Source organism: Mycteria americana, chromosome 1 (assembly GCF_035582795.1).
Source record: "Mycteria americana isolate JAX WOST 10 ecotype Jacksonville Zoo and Gardens chromosome 1, USCA_MyAme_1.0, whole genome shotgun sequence".
Classification (NCBI taxonomy): Eukaryota; Metazoa; Chordata; class Aves; order Ciconiiformes; family Ciconiidae; genus Mycteria; species Mycteria americana.
The window spans coordinates 34,133,733-34,153,730 of record NC_134365.1 but is presented as its reverse complement, the minus strand read 5'-3'; the positions used below and the strand labels follow the sequence as shown (position 1 = coordinate 34,153,730).

Below are 19,998 nucleotides of genomic sequence, written 5' to 3'. Positions count from 1 at the left end.
TAAAAATTATGCTAATGATGACTAATCCTTGACTCATTAAAAAGCAATCAAACAAACTAAAACACAGAATCCTGAATAAGATGTGGTGTAAAGTCTTCAGTAAATATACATTTCCAGAGACACAATAATCTGTGTGTAGCTGCAATTGGGGAAAAAGGAAAAGGAACAGTAACTAATTTGGATAAAGGTAAAGTATGCAATAGAAAGCTATTATTGTGGGTTTTAAAAATGTATATAGCTGTTTCCCTGTTTCAGCTTATTAAACAAAATGCAAACCCTCTTTATATGCATTTGTCAACTCCAGATTGTTTGTAATTTGGTCCCAATTCATTAAATCACTTAAACAGAGTCCTATTCAAAATGAACCTTAATTAAAATTAAAGGAATATTTTTTATTCCTAAGGAATTTCTGCTATTAATGTAAACTGTGTTGTAATTTCACACTTCTTCTGTGAAAGAAACGCGCAATAAGAGACGACAAACGTACACCAAAAAGATGTACTCTCTCCTAGTGCTTTATAAGAATAACTGAAACCCTTTAACAGCACAGGTAATAAATTCACTCTAAACCCTCTCCTGACACATTCAGCACTTCAGCACTCAAAGAAGACAATCCCGACAACTTGTATTATTGCTATAGTAATGCAATAATTAGCATCAAAAGAGAAAATGGTTTGTGTCTACAATTTTAATGACACTTTACAGTGTTGAATAATGATGCACCTGAACGTCCTTTGGTCAATTGAAAATCTCTTCATCTAAGACAAGACAGCTGACATTTGTGAGACAAGCAGTCACAACTCTGATTTTTGGACGTCATGTGAAAAATACATCACTGTGTTGTAATTATAAATATCGCAGCCTTATTTACTGACGCAGGCTCCCAAAGGAGAGAATGCCTAAAATTTCCTTTAGGCAATATATTCTCCACTTAAAAGCAACACAATTGGAAAAACTTCAATACATGTAGGTACCGACTTAGATTATGTCAGTATATTAAGCATACAAAAGTCATATATAAATGACAAAAATATGGGACAGCCCCTGGACAGTTCAAGACCCAGAATTCCTTTAGAGAAAGACACGATGAATTAAGGACTGAATTTGCTTGTGGCACAGAAGAATCCAGAGAAAAAGTTTGATAGCAAGGATCCGTGTATACTTCCACTGGATTTAGTTTTTCTACCGTTGAAATGTGCCCTTTGCTGCCACCGCGTGGGCCTTGCCACAATGTACTAGGAATGAACACCAGTAATACTTTTTCCATCCCTCTGCAATCCTCGTCTTTCCCATTTTCCCCTCGTCATTCCCATTAGAAAACAAAAAGGTTTCCTCCTTTCATTTACGTTTCAAATACAGCCTTAAATAAATACGCTCTGTTCCTCATCTTTTAGGTGTTACACAGCTCAAAATCACTGCTGAAGTTCAAGAATGTAAATGACTTTAGTTAACAAATAAACACACAAGTCTCTCACTTTTAAAAAAAGTATTCAGTGGTGCTTTGATAAAAGACATATAACACCTGCACTTCACCCTACCTGTTCAGATACCACAAAGTTAATCGTTGTTGCAAGAGTTCACCAGGTTGGGAGCTAGATGGGCCTTCAAGCAAAAACAGCCAGAGTTACTTGATATCTGTCAGGACAGTACTTCTATTAGAGTACATAAGGCCTGAACTGCACGTATATAGTTAAGTTTATTATTAAAATAGATAGTGCTCTGATATAAGATGGCTCCAGGCTGCTGGGCAGGTGACACGGGCATTACAAATTAAATACATGCCCTTGATCTGAAAAGTGTTGAGAAGTGTCACAACTCTGGGCCCTGGACACAACATAGGCACTTTTTTGATTGTGAAACCTTCCATCCACACCTGCACAGCAGATTTATACTAAGCACATTTATATGACCCTTTAATATGTAGAAAAGAGCCTCCTTTCTTGTGAAACCACGCTGGAACTGCACACCAGCATGCCTTGCAGCGTGCAGGATGCCATTGGTAACGGGGACTTATGGTCCTGAAACATGGAGTAGATCGCAACGATGCTGATCAGTCCTCCAGAAGTGGCAGTGGGCATGTGCAAGAAGAGGATGCTGGCAACATCTACAGGTTTGGCCACTCTACCACACAAGAAATAATAAAAGGTTGAGGAGGGAACTACTCTCTTTAGACTGTTTTTGGCTTTTTGACTGAGAGAGACGTGCATGTGCTTTGAAAGCCAAGACCATTCTAGAGTCATCATTTTCAAAATCCTAACAGCTCTCACCAGCACATTACAACCCTTAATTTTTAATGAAATCCTGATCTACTTTTTTCAGTCTTTCAACTCAAGCTCCAAAACAGCAATCAGAAATGGCCAAATATAGGAGACAAAGTGCAAGACAAGTATCTCATGTTCCACTGGAGTGCCGTGAGACAAGCCTTCCAGGCACCTTCTGCAAGGGGGCAGAAAACTTGAGTGTGCTCACTGGCACTACACAAAAGTTGCCAGACAGTTAACCTATCTACCCAAGATTTGAATACCATTGCTACACCGTATTTTGAAAAATGAAGGCCATGACAAGGGCAGAAATCAGATCTCTGGCAAGGTAGCACAGAGTATCTGTTACAAGGAACTAGGGAAGGTCTTCAGATGGGAGAGTACCATGGAGCTTGGCACCTAACTGGATATGCATGCTGTCAATTGGGAATCACCAGGAAAGCCCTAAGAATTCAATAGCCCAACACTGCTCCGGTTTCCTCCAAGCAGCAGACAGAGGAGGATCCTGATGAGGTTTGTCCTTTTTTTTTTTTAAAACCATGCAATACCATAAAACATTATCATAAAATCCTATGTTATTCTCACGTTGTCCTTGTTACCATTCATTACATGAACTCCTGTTTTTAAAATGTTTTAAGACATTCTTCAAGCTAGGAGATGCTGATCCTAGCTTTCTAGAATTTCCCTCTGCAAAACAATTTGCTTGTTTAATGCTCTGAGGGCTTTACTTTGGCACGCTGGGCTCTGAGCTGCTTTTGCACATACTAGGTTTGAGTTTGCTGCAAATATACAACACCACTCCTGCTTATTAAATTTTACTGCTTCTAACAGAAACCTTGGCCTCAGCCAACGTTATTGGTCTTGCCCAATAACTAACTGTGCATTATTAATAATGTCCAGTACAAGGTATTATAAGCACCTAAAGGACCCAATTCACATCTTCAAAGACCATTAAGGTGCTTGGAGAACAATCTCCTGCTCAGGACTGTATGAACAGGACCATGCTGTTCAAGACTGGGTGGAGGGACTCCAGGCATGGCCAGTGGCACACAGTGTTCGCAGAGGGGTTGTGCAATGACCTCCCAGGATGGATGGACAGACAGATGGCCACCTGGCTGCCTTGCAGTGCATTTGTAGCCCTAACTGAGTGACTGGGTGGCACCCAAAAATTGTGCAGCCACTGTTTGTCGGCACTTCTGATCATGGTGTGCTGGCACCAGTTCATGCCCCTCAGCCTCACCCAGTACCACTGGCAATGCTCTGGTTCAGCTTCCAAGCAAACTGTTTTCCCCTCTTCAGAGCATGGGTCAAAGAAAACGGTACGATGAAGTGACAGGAGTTGATAGACACTTCTGCAGAACGGAAAGCAGCAAAGCAGAAGCTGAATACCACAAGAGAGCAACCACTATCTTCTTACTGTCTATAATCATAGAAAAAACCTTCTATTCACTATATGCAGGCCTGTGTTGATGGAAATAGCGCTGAGTATGAATTAATTCCTCCAAACAGACTCCCACAGTTGTTGTAAGACGGATAAAGAAAGGAAGGATTTTTGTCAGCCATGTGAGGGCAAAGAATAGTGCGGAGCAGGCGAAGTGACAGTGACAGATTTGACACAGAGGGCCACTTTAGATGGCAGCTAGCCTCTTCCTGACTCTGCCTGGGCTCGCTGTGCAGAGGACCGTTGTGTACATGTGTGATGGACCATTGTGCACAAGCGTGATGGACCGCAACGTGACAGACACTGTACTTCTGCTCGTGTGCACAAAACCACCACAAGACTCGTAGCATGAACAGCAGATCCCCAGGCCAATGTACGTCATGTCGTGTCGTATCAGAGTCCCTCTCGCAATGTACCGTATCCCTGGCTAACGTAGACACACACCCATTGAGAAGATGTAATCGGCAGTGCCCTTCTCACTACTTCAAAAACTTAAAATTCCGAATTAGAGAGGAAATTCAACAGCCTTATGCCCACTGAACAGTTCAGCCCCTGGCATCACACAAGGTAATATTTTTTCTGATCCTCTACAATTGGTTTTACTGTTCTCCAAGTATTAAAACTATTCCAAAATAAATCTCTCCTTATTTGAGCATAAAGCACTACTTAAGATTACTATGACTTTTGCAGGAACAGCTTTTTCTGCGTTATTCTCACAGCAGCCTTGACCAGGCCTGCTCTCTAACAGCTGCTGCTCTGCTCTGACTGACTCGTCCTGCTACGCTCCCCAGGTCTCTAAACCGAAACCTGAATAACAGCTGAACCTTTCCTACCTCTGGATCATTTTCACATTTATCCTCTCTATTGCACATCTTTCTTGCAGAGAAGGACCAGCTAGACCACACAGCTCGTTCCTGAAGCCTGAGCCTCAACCCTGCTGGGCCTTCAGATGGTTACACAAACTGGGCCTGACGTGGGCCCTGCGCCCAGCTCGGCCTCTGCTTAACTGTTTTCAGGGATTGAGACGCAGTAAGAAAAAATAGCTGCAGAACATTCTCCGACAGCTTTTCAGACTTGTTTCCTCACCAGATGTTCAGCTCTGACTACAAGAGCAATGACCTAATGTACAGTGGGTCAGTGCCATAAACTGTGAAGTCCCTAAAAGGAAATATCACTGAAAGAAAGAGAGGGACTTAAAATTTAAAAAGATACATTCCAATCTGTCACAAAATTTTCAGTTCAAATACTCACTCTTTCACCCAGCAAACAGCTCTATAATATATATTCAAGTACCAGCGACTTGTTCAGCTTTTGCTCCTCCCAGCAAACTACAGTCCCCACCGCTATCCTTTTTGAAGGGATACATTCACACTTTTTAGGTTTGCCACCCTAAGACACATGTGAAGTGTCTTTAAAAATGCTTTTAAAAAACCCCAAATCTTAGCAACTGTAAAATATACCTTGTTAGAGATGGTAACATGACAGACCTTTAAAGCACTCCTTGCACAGGTTTCTCGAGCCCTCAACAGGATATTGCTTCTGCTGTGCCCATCCATGCTGGCATGCACACGCAAGACGTATGATTCTCCTACTTGTGAGCGACAAAGGGATTTTCATTGATGAGACCAAACATCTGACATAGAGAAACTTGTCAGAATCACTCTCCTGCCAGCACACAGGGCAAGCTGAATCAGAGACAGGGCAAGGAGTAAACACATGCAAAAAAACCCGAATGTTTTTCACTCAGTCTTGTAGACAGTAATTGTACGGCTTTCGTAGCCCTTGTATTGGAAAGATGTGTATTCTGGATGCTTGTGTTTCATAGGAGTCAATAGGCACAAAGGTCAGCATGTCTCTACAAAGACCGTAACCTCCATGCAGGCAGACTCAGACCTTTATCTTGGAAGCCAGTCCCTCTGGTGTCAGCCGCTGCAGCAAGGCACTGTGGCAAAAGGGGCAGACAGAGGTGTTCTTTTGCACAGGAGTACAAACCATGAAGCAAACAGCTATCATAAGGATTACATTTACTCAGGAAAAAATAATCCACTCCTTGAAACATTTTATTCTGGCAACGTGAAGTAGTTGGCTTTGATGATGTTTGTTGTAGAAACCCTCTTTTCAAAAGTACTACACATTGTTCTGCCTCGACTTTGAAAGGACTGATCCAAGGGCTCCGTCTGACTGATGGTTTACACAGTGCAGTTTGAGACTGAAACTGTTTGTTCTGTATCCGCTTGCTGCCCTTTTGCTGGAATGCACACCCAAAACGGCTGTAACAAGCCTTCAGTCCACTTCGAAAAAGCAGTGTCATTCCTTGAGCACAGCATGGTCAGCTGCCCAAAATGACTGCAACAAATCTAGGGCTGGGGCATAAGCTCCAGGAAAGGAGAGGCTTCACCCCACAGAAAGCAAGAGGGCAGATTGACTGACACCAGCTATTTTAGTACTTGGCTGTGCCTATTTCCATGAACGTAGACGCTGATTGCCACGCAATCTCTTCAGTGCAGCTAATGGAAGCTTGTAACAGATACGGGGAGCAGGAATGTTGACGAGGACAAATGAACTCTGATTTCCAGACATGAGTCAAGCTTTCAAAATCATTAATGCTTTGTCTAATAGCTAGTTGTAGTTTATGGAGCATTAGAAATACCACATATTAATCTTAACATAATACCAATAATAGTATGAATATGTAAATAGGGAAGTCAGAAAGCTGCAGTGCTCCCACCCTCATTTCAGGGATGATTATTCTGCCTCTTATTGAGCACCTATTCCTATTTACCACATCATTACTGTGATCGTTTCCTAAAACACTCGCTGATTCTGCTACTTTACTTGCCTTGCTCAAACCAGTACATTCATGTCACAATCTCATGATTAGCCCAGCTGGTCTGCGCTCACGTTCACTCAGTGACACCCACTCTGTGTCCTACTCACCTTTTGTTTTATGTCACATTGTTAACAGGATTTTATATGCTGCGTATTTTTGTTGACACACTTAAGATCTGCAACACACCACACCAGGGTCAATTAAATAACTCTTCCTCAGACTCTGTTGGTATGGCTCTGATATTTTGCTAAGAACAAGTCATTCAATTATTTGTAGTGTTCTTCAACTCATATATACATTTGGTTTCTTATTCCTTGCTAACAACTCTTCAGATGCTACCTTGCCTTTCATAAACATTGACTGTGTATTTTTGTCCAATGAACTCATTTTGTATGTATTAGATGACTAATAATGTAGGTTTTCTCAGGAGAATCAACACATGAAAGTGGTGTTAATTTTGAGATAATAAGAGAAAGCAAGTCTTTTTAAGCTAGAAAATTAATATAAAAAGCTCCATTTAAAATAAATCCAGACGTAACAAAAAGATAGCTGTTCATCCCTCAGCCAACCATAACTTTACCCTGTCGGAGCACCTTATGGGAAAAAAAATAGATTTCTAAGAATATTTTTAACAAACTGGATCAGCAAATATTATTATACATAACCAAAGTAGCACTATACTACACATTTAATGTTTGTGTTTTGAGTGTGAGCTTCCTCAAATTCGGATGTTTCAATTTCTTTTAACTTTAAGTCTGAATTTCCTGAGTATGCACAATAGTAATGCTTATACTTTTAAACTACTCAGTCCTAACTTCAAATCAAATTTGTTGAGCTATAATTTTAAATTAAAAAATACAGATATAATGTTCATTAGTACCCTGATGTAATAGTTGCTATCATTAGTTTAGGAGCTTACATTTTATAACTGATACTTTAATCCTCTTGGCTAATTCACCAATTAAATTACTATTCTACCTCAATTCAGAAAGCAGAGGAATAAAAAAAGATAGTGAATACTAGTATGTTTACATTTGGTAAACCCTTGTTCACCGTAAAGGAGCATAATATGAAAATCTTCCAGTAGAATATATCCTAGAGCAAAAGAGACAAAAAGAAACTCTGTAACCTACCTCATATTCCCTGCCATAATGAGGAACAGGTTATAAATGTGAGAAAAAATGAAGAGGAAGAGGATGGTACTGAAGAACATCGTCATCCAAGACCCGTGGTCCTCTCGAAACATTTTCAGACGGAGCAACTGACCTGTGGTATGAATATTATGAGAAAGCATATTTTAGTCAGTCAGTAAATACATGTTTATACGATAACAAGAACAAAATAGAGTACTAAACTGTATTTCTTCTTATACCCAATTATTCCACTGGGGGGGCAGATTTAGTATCATGCAGCCGAACTGCACTTCTGTAGTTCAGCATTAACAGATATTATTCCTACAAAATTACGAGGTTGCTTCGCACAAACTGCTGAAAAACTGGTTTGGTCTCTTACAATCAAAATCACTGAGCTGAAGGTCTGAAGGAGTCCACATCACATCTGTGGTACCTGGTCAAACTGTGGTTTTGCACACACTACATGTGATTCTGCATGCTGGTTAAGTAGCCTTCGCTGTCTCCTGTTTCAGCCATTAACATCTCTACCCACTCTGCTCTTATTCTGGCACAGCAAGATGAGCAGCCATGCACAAGCAAACAAGAGTGAGGAACTGACCCATCTAGAAAAAAGGTAATTTACCATATTTTTTTTTCCATTTGAATTAGTTCCATCACGCTGCTGACCTTGAGGCTCAATGAACAGTAGTGCTGCATATCGGTGTGAAAATGGGAAGGACTGATGGATTGGAAGGGCAACTGCCAAAGCCATCCCATTTTCTAGAAGCTGCTACATCCTAACACTCTAAAACAAATACCACAGCAGGGAAAATCCCATGGAATTAGTCTAGACCTCAAGGCAAGAGCCATGTGTTAGTGGCATCTGCCCAATGTTTTGAGGAACAAGTCTTTATAAGTTGTGAAGTGCCATAAGTACCTCAGGCTGTGTGAGATCCATTATTTGCTCCTAGTTATTTCTTGATCAGTAACAAGAGAGTCATTAAATCTTGATGGCTGTCTGTCTCTTTCCACTGACTATAGACAGCATCAGGTCAAATATCATATGACATGATAATAGTGATCTCATCATATGTGTTTGTCTAGCTTGTGAAAAACACAAACATGGCATAGAATTGGGGATTCGGGACATCTGGGCTCATGAGAGAAAGAAATTAAGTACTTTTCTGAGAGGGTGACTGCAGAACCAGTTGAGGATGAAAGAACTTGCCTGGACTAGAGGGAAACTCCATGAATCAGAGAAAAAGCCATCCCTTGAGTCAAAGATGACTCTTGCTTAAGCCCAAAAGTACACAAAAATACATGGTTAGTAATAAGTAAATAATCACCCCTCCTCTCAGTAAAACTGAGATAACAATACTGTGCAATCTCATTGCTCCTCTGTTTTGTGAGGCAGTACAAGGCTGCCATATGTTCTTGTCTGCCAGTCATTTAATGTCAACATAGGAAACTCTGAAAAAGTCTTAGACTCCAATACTACTGAACTGCTCAGCTGGGATGACCTCACCCAACGTGTGATATGCACTGGGCAAGTGCCAGGAGCCTTAGAATCAGTTCCAAATTCTACCAGAGACCTCCTGTGACATTATGGACAAGTAATTTACTCTCTATGCTCAAGTCCTTGATCCACAAAGGTGAAGAATATTATTCTCTTTCTTACAGTGTAGACTTTTGCTACATTATACCACAACAAGGCCACAAACTGATTAAGCCTGTAAGTGGCAACATAAAAAAAATCATATCACAAAAGAGAATAGAGCTTACAGCCATACTTATGATGTAATTACTATTCATTTCCTAGTCAGGTATGTACACAAATGTTGTCACATCACAGAGAACTAAACATTCCCTAGAGTATTTGAGCTATGGTTGTTTCTCATCGTAATGTTCTTGTCATTTCACAAATGTACTACTACAAATTTGTCAGAGCAAGGTTGATTTTATTGTCCTATCCCCAAAAGTCTTACTGCAATACAACACTCTCCCCATCCTGTTTTTCATAGTTTACACTTGGTTTTAATGGTTCCTGCTTTTTCAAAGGCTATTTATTTGCAGTCATTAATGACCTAAATAGGAGTGTATGAATGATGGTGGAAAGGTGTAGAAATATTTTTTTCAGTGCTTGACTCCCAGCAAAAACAACACCTAACATCCCAGATGGAATTTCAAAAGGGCTGTGTACCAACAGATAATATTTAGCATGTTTATGAGCAATATAGTTGCTGCAGTGGTCATTTTTACTATTAAGGTAACATCAGAAAGACTGATCAACTACCAAGCAGTTTATTAATCTAAAATTTGTGAAAAGCTTATAGTGCCTTTGTGAAAAGTTATAATGCCTCACTGCAATATTACAAAATAAGCTCCTACAGTCTTGATATTTTTTTCACCATTCATACATAAAGAAAAATCTCAGTTCCTTATGCACATTTTTTCTGTATCCTATTTTCAAACGTTACACACTGAATATGAAGTCCAAAGGAAAAAAAAAAAGAATTAAACAATAACTTACTAATAACAGTACTTTTAAGAGATGCTGAGAAAGATTACAGACCATTCATTACAATTACATTTCAAATGCTAAAAAAAGGTTACTGACTCGTACATCATTTTCCTTTTCATGTCTAAGAAAGCTTTTCTCGTGTGAAATATTTGAAGTAGAAGTATGTCCCCTGACATACATTATATGCTTCCCTTATTTCCCTTATTTCACTCAAATTATGAGTCTGTGTAGACTCTTGTACTATGTGTTTTTCTTAGACCTAAGCACTTTAATCATGTGATGTTTTATAGTTTATTTTGCAGAGAATGCTTTTTTCAAAGCATACTGGTATGTCTTGGCACTTGAAAAGAGTCTCTGCTTACTCTCACTATTGCTGATAGGTGAAACTTTTGTCATGTTTTTTTCAGGAACATATTTTTCCTGGACTAGCTTTCCTTCTCTGTCTTCTCCTCTTACCTTTTTCTCTTTGTTCTTCTTCATTATCATAAACACAGGAGTTTCTCACCTCTTTGTTTCCTGTAGCCCTTTACTCTTTTCACCTTCCCATACAATTTTTTTCTATGCATTTTCCAGATCTTCTTTATGTCTACTCTCATCCCTCTTTTCCTCTTCTGAATCTCTCAGTCTCGATCAGACCTCTCCTTTCCTAAAACAAACATATCTACTGGTTTTTAGCATTGTAATAGCCTCTCTACTTGCTTCTGCAAGAATACCCTGTCATATTTTTGTCTTTCATCTCTAAACTCTTTAGGCACACTGTTTATTCACTGCCTGGAGTTTTTTTCTCCTGGACCTCTACAAGTCTGTTACAGCCCCTCGAGCTGTTCTTACCAGAATTTCTAATGACCACTTTCTTATTAAAGCTCAGCCATACTAGTTCTTCCTCATCTGGGTGTCACACACTTCAGTCCAGTTGTTCGTATTCTTCTTGACATCTTGACCTCTTTTTGTGTTCACATCTCCATCTTCTAGCAGCTCTCCTTTAACCTCTACTGATTTTAGTAGATAGTTTGTGTAGCTCACCATCTCTCATAGTTGCATGCCCCTATAACTAAGAGTATCATTGTTTTACCATGGGTTGCCATAGATGGTCTATCTTTTTTCCAGATAGAATTTTTCTTTTCTAAAAGCAAGTGGATTTTTTAACGTGTTCTTTAATGTGATTGTTTGGGGTACTGAAAATGTCACCAGTGCAAGAGATGGGAATTTGCTTTTGCAAGGCAGAGAGTGCCACAGCAGAAGCCAAGAGGGCTAAGGAAGACAACTGATAATTCAAGCAGTAAGGTGAAGGACAGCATCTAGTGAGGAGATAGTGCAGTCAGGTACTAGAAGATGTCACAATAGGGAAAACAGAAGGAAGATGAGGAGCTGGACAGGAAGCATCAAGAGAGGTGAGATAGCAGACTGAGAAGTGGAATGGTCTGGGATGGCGCAATCCCTGGGAGCTGTTGTTGAACTGCAAAATCTAGAGTAGGAACCTTGAGGGAACCGAGATGCTAAGCTTCTAGTAAGGGTTGGTGAGGAGAAGGTAACAGTGGGACTGGAAAGAGTTGGGAAATGTAACGTCTTAATTAGGAATCCAGAGCTCTTGAATGGATCTGGATGGACAGGAGGTCATGAAGCCTTTGGTAATTGTAGGATGGACAAATGGGCACTCTAGGCTGGAAGAAGGGAAACAGACCACCTGATGCTCTGGCATAGGTTGGTGAGGAGATGGGATTAGGCTGGGAGCAGTAAAATACTCAGGAAAGTGGCTGGGGAATGGGACCTGTGGGATAAAAAGTCCAGTTTCAGCATGGATTAGGGCTGGACACATGGTGAAGCTATAACGTGGGGGGAATTACTAAGAAATATGAGGTGTTCATTCAGCGAATGAAACGGGAAGATCCCAGGGCTGGTGTGTGCTGCTGAAGACTGGAGATGCAGGTTTGCAGCAGGAAGACTGGAGGATGGGAGTTATCTGACAAGGCTGGGATTTTGCAACGAGGTGGGAACTGTGGGGCAGTAGAAGTCATCGGTAGGTAGGTGGGGTGAACCAAGCTCTATGATGGGGTGAGAGCAACATAGGTCCACGGACCAGTCCAGTAGTAGAGCAGCAATAACAAGGATTCTGGCAGTGAAGAAAGGGGAAGAAAGGGACAGTGCAACACATACATACATGCCCCAAGCCCCTGTACTCTTCTTCTCTTTCACTGCTGGAAACAATGACAGCCCCAGGCCTGTCTAGACTGGGATGTGCAGTAAGTCTGTCCTTCCCCAAAAAGCAAGCAGAGGCTGCTATAGCAATAGCAATTTATCCTGACCTACTGAGAGGAGGGGCTTAATGATAAAAGATATCTCCCTTGCAGTTTGACACCTGGTCTCTGAAGAGCTGCCATTGTATATGGAATATTACCAAAACCTTGGATTCAAAACAACACTCAGAAAATAGAGATGTGATTTTAGAAGGTCCAGATTAATGGAGAGGAAAAGCACAGCCGGGAATCTAGACTTCTGTAAAATAGATCATTACAACCTTTCTAAAACAGGTAAGAGAAAGATTTATTAAGTATTAATTGCACCTGTATTCTCCAAAGCAATATAATTTTCCCTATTTAGCTATTACACATAGAGTAATACATACACATATGTATATATTTCATATTTTTTAAAGTACTTTTTCACAAATATTGTCTTTGGTAGGCAAATTCTTACACCTTAATTATCCTTCTACTGTAGCTTATGTTTGCCATATAGGACTTCATTAACTCTCAAGTAAGTACAGGAACATAATTTTTTAATGAAAGAAATAGTAGCTTAATCACAATACAGATTGGGTCATTAAGAAGAAAGGAATTGGATATTAGCACAATCTACTTAACTAATTGCATACAAACACTGCTGTATATTACTTATTGTGCCTGTTGTACTAGTATGTGTAATATGCTAAATGCAGTTGAACTAAAATATGTGAAATGCTCCACTTAATATTCACATTGCATGATATCCTTTCATATCAATTCAGTTGAACATAAAAAGGGAATGCATGAGATGATTACCTAACAGGTAAGACGTTAAAGTAAAAATTGCAAATATTGCTTGATATTTTTATAACAAAACCTAGGACTCCCTGTAAAATGCTTTATTTATTTGATAAGATGAGCTAAAAGGATACACTTTGAGAGCACATGTAACAGAAATATATTGGTGTATGAATAGTCAGAAATGTGGAAAACCTATCTGGTAACTGGAATAGATTTGTACTAGATTCAAATACAGTGGCAAACAGGCAAACAAAATTCTCAAATTCCCAACACATAAAACAGTTCATGTAAAATCAGGACTTCTACTATAAAGAATAACAAGCAAAAAGGAGCAAGGGGCAAAGAGAGTAGATAAGGAATAAAATTACATAAAATAAGTTGTTAACTCAGCTTAATCTTTTTTTTTACTTCAGGCCAAATTAATGGCTTATTATGACCTTGTTAAAAATGTCAAAAACCTCCACAGGTATGACAGGGAAGAATATGGTTCCTAAGATAATATTTACACATACAAAATTAGTTATTTTTTAAATAAATGAACACACTAAACCTAATGGAACTTTGCAAATACAAGTTAAATGCCATATGAATGACTACCAGTGGTAAACTGGTATATATATATTAGCTGTATACACAAATCAAGACTCTTTTCAGTGACACAATGTTCCTTAGCTCCAAAAGAAGTTTCCTCAAAAAATAATTTTTTAGTGAAACAAGGTCTTCTATCTACTCCAAGACTTTGGAGGCCACATCACAGGTACAAGGGGGACACAGGGAAGTAGAGACTTCAGGATTTAGGGCCCTGCAACAAACCAGGCAGTAAATCAGCTCATCAACTGAAACCCTCTTGACTTTCTGTAACAGCGTGCAGACACTGCCAGGGACAATGACAGAGGAGCTTATAGATACTCATTATCAGAGAGTCACAGATCCAAGCCATATTTCTTTCAGGTCCGGGAGAAGAGACAACCCAATAAGCAGGTACAAAAACTGAGTCAATCAAACAGGTCACTTTTTTAAAAATCAAAACTTTTCTAGCATCTTTAGATCCACAGCCCGTAAGATGGTTGGATTCATTAGGCTGCTTCTTACAGGAGAAAGATAAAATTCTTACCCATGAATTCAGCATGCTTTCTTGTCTTAGTTATGAGTGATGGAGCTCATAAACTTCAACCCTTTCCTGGGCATATGTGTAGTATTCTAATACCAAGTCCTTCATCAAATCAGAGGTATTCCTTTAATTTTGGATGCCCCATCATGTGATTGCTCTTTCTGTCCATTTAACGTTCATGGCCATCTTCATCAATGGCTGAAACTGTTCAGCTAAAAAATTAACCTCAATAAATTGGAAGTATTTTTTAGCCTTGAAAGCCCAATCCTACTCTCATCAGTCTGGCAAGTCTGTTCTTAGTCAGCACTAACAACATATGCAACTCCTCATCTGTCACAGTATAATGTCATAGTGCTGTTGCTCATTCTGCCACTGCTAAGATGCCTGTATGTGTGTTGGCTGGCTTTGTTTAAGAATACACGGACTTAGTAGTGAACACAGCAATGTTCAGAAAAGAAAAGTTTTCTTAAACTACAGATGCAAAATTTTGGACTTGAACTGTGAAGATGATCTAGTCACATCCTGTAGCTCAAGTTATTCTGTTGGTGCTAAGACGGCAGACAGAAAACTTGCTGTTGTCTGAAATAAAAACCATGTCACTTCTGAAAATTATTACAGTGCATATGCAGATCTACTGGACATCAGGGTAGCTCCAGTGGCCTCAGGATATAGCAGGGCATGCTGACTATGTCTACTCACATGTGGTGAAACTGGGTTCTAATTGTCCTCAAGTCTTCAAATTCTTCTGATGGAAGACCAGGAGCTCTTGTGATAGCACCAAGCTGGGGGTCGAACCCCTTGTTCTCTTCCCTTGCTTATTATGTTACCTCAGGAAAGGTTCTTTTCATCTCTGCACCCATTCCCCTATGTCCACCCTGTAAGTCACTCACACCAATTGCAAAGGACACTGTTTCATGAATCTAGTCGTGCTTATGGCCTCTAAGCTCTACTGTAATACAAAGAATTAATAGGAGACAGTAAGAATAATTTAGAAATTCCAAATATGAATCCCAAGGTAGACACATAGGAAATGCCTACACAAACACTGACATATTTTCTAATGACTCTCTGAGCTCCAAATGCACCTTACCCAGCTGTACAGTTCCAGCCCCCCAGCAACATAACTAACTTCATACAGCTCAACTCTGAGCGCAGCCCAGTAAACTGAAGGTGATGAAAGGGATAGGTGATTTATTAGTTCAGGTCTGTAACTGCCCTAATGCAGTTACAAGGCTACACATCCACGCTTTATTCAGCCAACTTACAGCAAAGTGGAGCAGGTCGCACAGCTGTCTGCCTCCCTCCATGTAGACCCACCTATAGGCCTTTTCCAGGAGCTTGATGGGATCAGGAATCTGGCCTTACAATTCCATCATGCAGCTATGGCCATGCTGTTTGTAGCCACTTCAGGGCTTATTTATACTGACCAAACAACTTGGAATCAAGTGCTTAGTGCCTTCATTTGTAATTATTGAAAAGGAAGCCAGAGAGGTAGGAAATACAATTTAATTCAAAGTGTGTTTATCATGACCTCTAGCCAAGAGGATTTTAGGAAAAGATAACTTCCCTATACATATTCAAACCCCTTTTAATTGAACACCTGATAAGAAAATGTTACTTAATTGTATTGTACCTATTAGGGTGGCTACATTTTAAAGAATTTACAGGGATATCTTATAAATTACGCAAAGTTTGTGTAATTTTTTATATTCACAAAGCCTATGGAGAAGAGTAGGGAAACAGAAAGAGTACCGCTACCCTAGATTAAAGTACAGTGCTTCAATACTTAAAAAAATATATTTAGAGAGCAAACATTCCCCACCTGTGAAATACACTGTGAGTAGAACAGATGGCTTTCTATCCATATTCACTTTCTGGAAAGTCATTTGACTGCTTTTGTTGCTGAGCTTCTAGAGAAACAACTTTCCTTCCATATTTCATTGAGTACAGTCTTAACTAGCTTTTTGTCAGTTCATTGCCTGGGTGAACTATAAATTTGCAAAGCACAATAATGCAGTCTCTATTTAGCAGGTCTTCACTGTAGCTCGTGTTTGTTGTATTTCGACCTCTGTCTGTGAACATACCTTTGGAAAAGTCATATTGTATTAAGGTTGACATGAAAGCAAAACATTATGTTCAAAAAAACCACTACTATCAACTTAATGGTTGAAGCTGTTTGAAAATTTTCAAGGAATCAATAACATTTTGAAAAAGTCCTTTCTTCCATTCAAAGTGTGGTTTATACCAAGTAAAATTTTACCCTGTCTTTCTATCAAGCACTCTAGTGGACTCTGATCCATAAATGGCTATTTGGGTGACCCTCATACAAAGCTCCTACTTGGACAGACCTTACAGTTTGGCATCTGCTGCATCATTAGGAGAGAGGTTCTAGAAACATGACAAACTGAAATCAGTGACAGCTCATTCTGGCAGAATATTCTAGCCTTTATTTTGTTTTTATTAGGAGTACATAATCATTGGGATTAAATGTAAGGCTTTACAAGCATAAAAACCTTGCTTTGAAAAACACACTGCAGATCTACATTCCAGATATTCCATAATGGGCATTGATACAAACTGGGCCATAAAAAGTGAGACGAATTCTCTCTGACCCTACCATAAGCACAATGTTTTTGGCCTGGGACATTCATTTACCGAAGAAAGTCAAAGAAAAAGAAAAAAAAAGCAGTTTGTCCAGTGCTTTAGATGGAAAGGTTGCTGTGGCCTTCACCACAAGCAGGATTTCATCCTGATTTGTTTCGATAGTGTCTTCTGGATCTCAGTCACAGCCCACTGCACAGCTGCCCATGTTACACATGCCTCTAGGCCCAGTACGGATACTTGAGGCAATCAAAGGAAGGATGGGCAGTTACTGTCCTCCTGTCCTTTCCTCTGCTTCTTCCAAAGATAGACACAGACACATTAGTGGGCAAGGGGACGCTGTTACTGAGGGTGCGTGTTTTTCTCTCATCTATCAGACACTACAGTAAGTATTAGAGAGGAAAAAATATAAAGGTTTGGGTAACAGTTCATGAAGATCTGCCTGTGCTGGTGTTGTAGAGTAAGCTTGAAGTGTTACCTACTTGGAATTTACGTTTTTTTTCAGATAGAGGAGAGCTTGTACATCATACCATATTCTGAATTCTTTTGCCAGTTCAAACATACTGGATTTAACTTAAAAGTTTTGAATTTTAAATTCAATACATCTAATTATTTTTTTATTTTAAAAGCTGTTGGTCTCTCTTTTCCCTTCAGGCATACTCCATGGAAAGATGATGAATGGTACATGCACTATTTTTATTTGCAACAGAAATCCCAAGCTGGAGTGGTACTGTTATTTGCTGATTCTGGTTTGCCTTTTCACTTTATTAGCAGGATTTCTAGGCAACATACTTGCACTACGACATTATGTGTACTGCATGAAGACATGGACTACCAATACCATATTTCTCTTTAACTTGGCACTGTGTGACTTTACTTGGACTCTCATGGCACCTTTTTCAGTATATGATAGTCTCCAGAAGTTAGCTGTCTATTCCAGTCAAGCATTTTATCAGATCATAAGACTATTTTTTAGTATTAATATCTATGGAAGTGTCTATTTCCTGACACTCATCAGTTTTGACAGATATGTAGGTGCTGTCCATCCTATCACTTCATTAACATGGTGGGACAAAGGAAAGGCTGCGTTTTGTACCGTTGCGGTATGGATCTTCATAGTGATTGCATCAATGCCGGAGATTTACTACACAGTTGCACCTGGAAGACAACATGACATCATAAACTCCCTGGATAGCACTGAAGGACCTTTACAATTTGCAGTGCCATTCACACTCTCCAAGATTGTATTGAGATTCCTAATTCCAGTAACAGTCATCTTTACATGCTACATGTTGACTCTCAAAGCATTACTACGACTCAGTAAACGTCAGCAAAGAAGGAACAGACTCGTTAGACCTCTGTTGCTGATTTCAGCCGCTATGATTGTATTTGCTATTTCTTTCATACCTTATCATGTTATGATGATGGTGATGCTAATTTACAGAATTAATTGTCAACCACCCTGCGGGAACATAGGCACATTAAGTGCCATTTATAAAGTCACAGAGATTGTCTGCAGCATCAATAGTTGCCTTGACCCAATCATTTTTACGGTAGCAAATAAGACATTCTATCAAAGAATTAAAAGTATAAAATGTCATCCCAAATGCCAGTGCTGCTGTTGTCTGACAGGAAGGGTAAGGGACATCACTCTGTCCCCAGGAACAATTACTTAAACACCAGTCTACAAAGACATGCATCTCCAACTGCCCATTTAGCTTTGTGTCATCAGACCCCTTTAAAATTTGGTCTCCTGTACTGTATAGCAATCTCTTGAGTAAGCAAGAACAAACAGCAATGCAGAGTAAAACTTAATGTGTACATCTACCAGAAAAGAAACAGTAGCAACTCCTAGCTTTACTGAATTTTCATTTTAAATATTCTTGTCATAAATATACCTTAACTTATTGTGAAATAGCACTTCTTACCTGTATGTACATGCGATATGGAATGAACAATGAAGAAAAGTTCTAAGTAGCTACTTTAATTCTTGGCCAGAAAAATACAGTAAGATTAAGAGCGCACAGTGTTGAGGAGCCTTCTCATAGTTTCTGCTAATTATTTTTTCATAAGTTTGTAAGTGCTGCTGTGATTGGACTGTGCAGTTAGTAATAACATGATGCTTACAGCTGAACTTCTCGAGCACTTGCAGAGAGGCTTTCTACAAGTACTTCACTTTAATGCTGCTTGCACTAGAGTTCCACTGACACTGCCAGTGGAACCTCATTAACCCAGGTAAGTGCAGCACATTTCCGAAAACAAACAAACAAAAAATAAGTAATAAGATAAAGTCCTTGAGGATAGGCAGAGCCACAGTGAGTCTGCTTGTGAAGCAAATAAGCACAGATGGAAGAGCTTTATTAAGTCCTCCCCCAGGCAGCAGGGGCTCCAACCCGATAGGCAGGGCACACCGGTGGTGCCCCTCAAACCCTGGCCAATTACAGCTGTTTCTCATAACTGTTCTGCTTCAGGGGAGCATGTTGTTCTGCCATGAACCCTAAACTCATCAACGGGGAGAAGTGTGCACAGGAAAAGTTCTGAAATACAGAGGTGGCTGAGCTGCAAGAAGAGTAAGAGACGCTGCTACACAGGAGTGCTGCTTCTGTTCATTTAGGGTCTTAGCATCACGGTTTCAGGACAGTTTAAGGTAATGAGTCTACAGCGCACTTTAATAATTAAAACAGCACAATGTATAGTCATCAAAGAACATCCACCTTCAAGAGTTGTTAAATATGTGTTCTCTCAACACATTGTATGGGCAAAATAATCATTTTCCATAATCAACCACCTGCAGACCCGCTTTCTTGCCAAGTCTCACACACTACCTTGTTAAATAAAAGCCCATATACCAGTGAGCACATTATTTTCAGAAGTTACTATGACAAAGTACTTTTTAATATACTTTGTACAGTGTCTTAATTCTTTAATTTCCACAGTTTTAATATCATTTTGTCCTCACATGTCTCTATGTAAAAATAATTCTATTCTACATTGGTATTAAATGTCTCTTGTTGTATATTTCAATTGTATTGAGTAAATGTATATGTATATCTAATATCTAGAACAATGTTTTTTTTAATTGTCTATAGCTGTGATAT

General features: G+C 39.5%; 2 protein-coding genes across 5 annotated transcripts in view; one reads left to right on the top strand and one right to left on the bottom strand.

Moving 5' to 3' along the window:
* TMEM117 (transmembrane protein 117) overlaps positions 1–19,998 on the bottom strand; it is a 238,920-nt gene that overhangs the window by 181,440 nt on the left and 37,482 nt on the right. For all 4 annotated transcript variants that reach the window (XR_012774410.1, XM_075494344.1, XM_075494335.1 and 1 more), the window contains one exon: positions 7,666–7,798. Coding sequence is in view for 3 of the 4 variants with exons in the window: in XM_075494335.1 (XP_075350450.1) it covers positions 7,666–7,798 (133 nt within the window). In the remaining variant the exon portion in view is untranslated. The remainder of the gene's footprint in view (positions 1–7,665; positions 7,799–19,998) is intronic.
* On the top strand, positions 12,624–18,576 carry LOC142406053 (P2Y purinoceptor 1-like). The gene is made up of 2 exons (XM_075494436.1): positions 12,624–12,693; positions 17,555–18,576. Exons 1-2 carry the CDS (start codon positions 12,624–12,626, stop codon positions 18,574–18,576), a joined length of 1,092 nt encoding a protein of 363 aa, XP_075350551.1.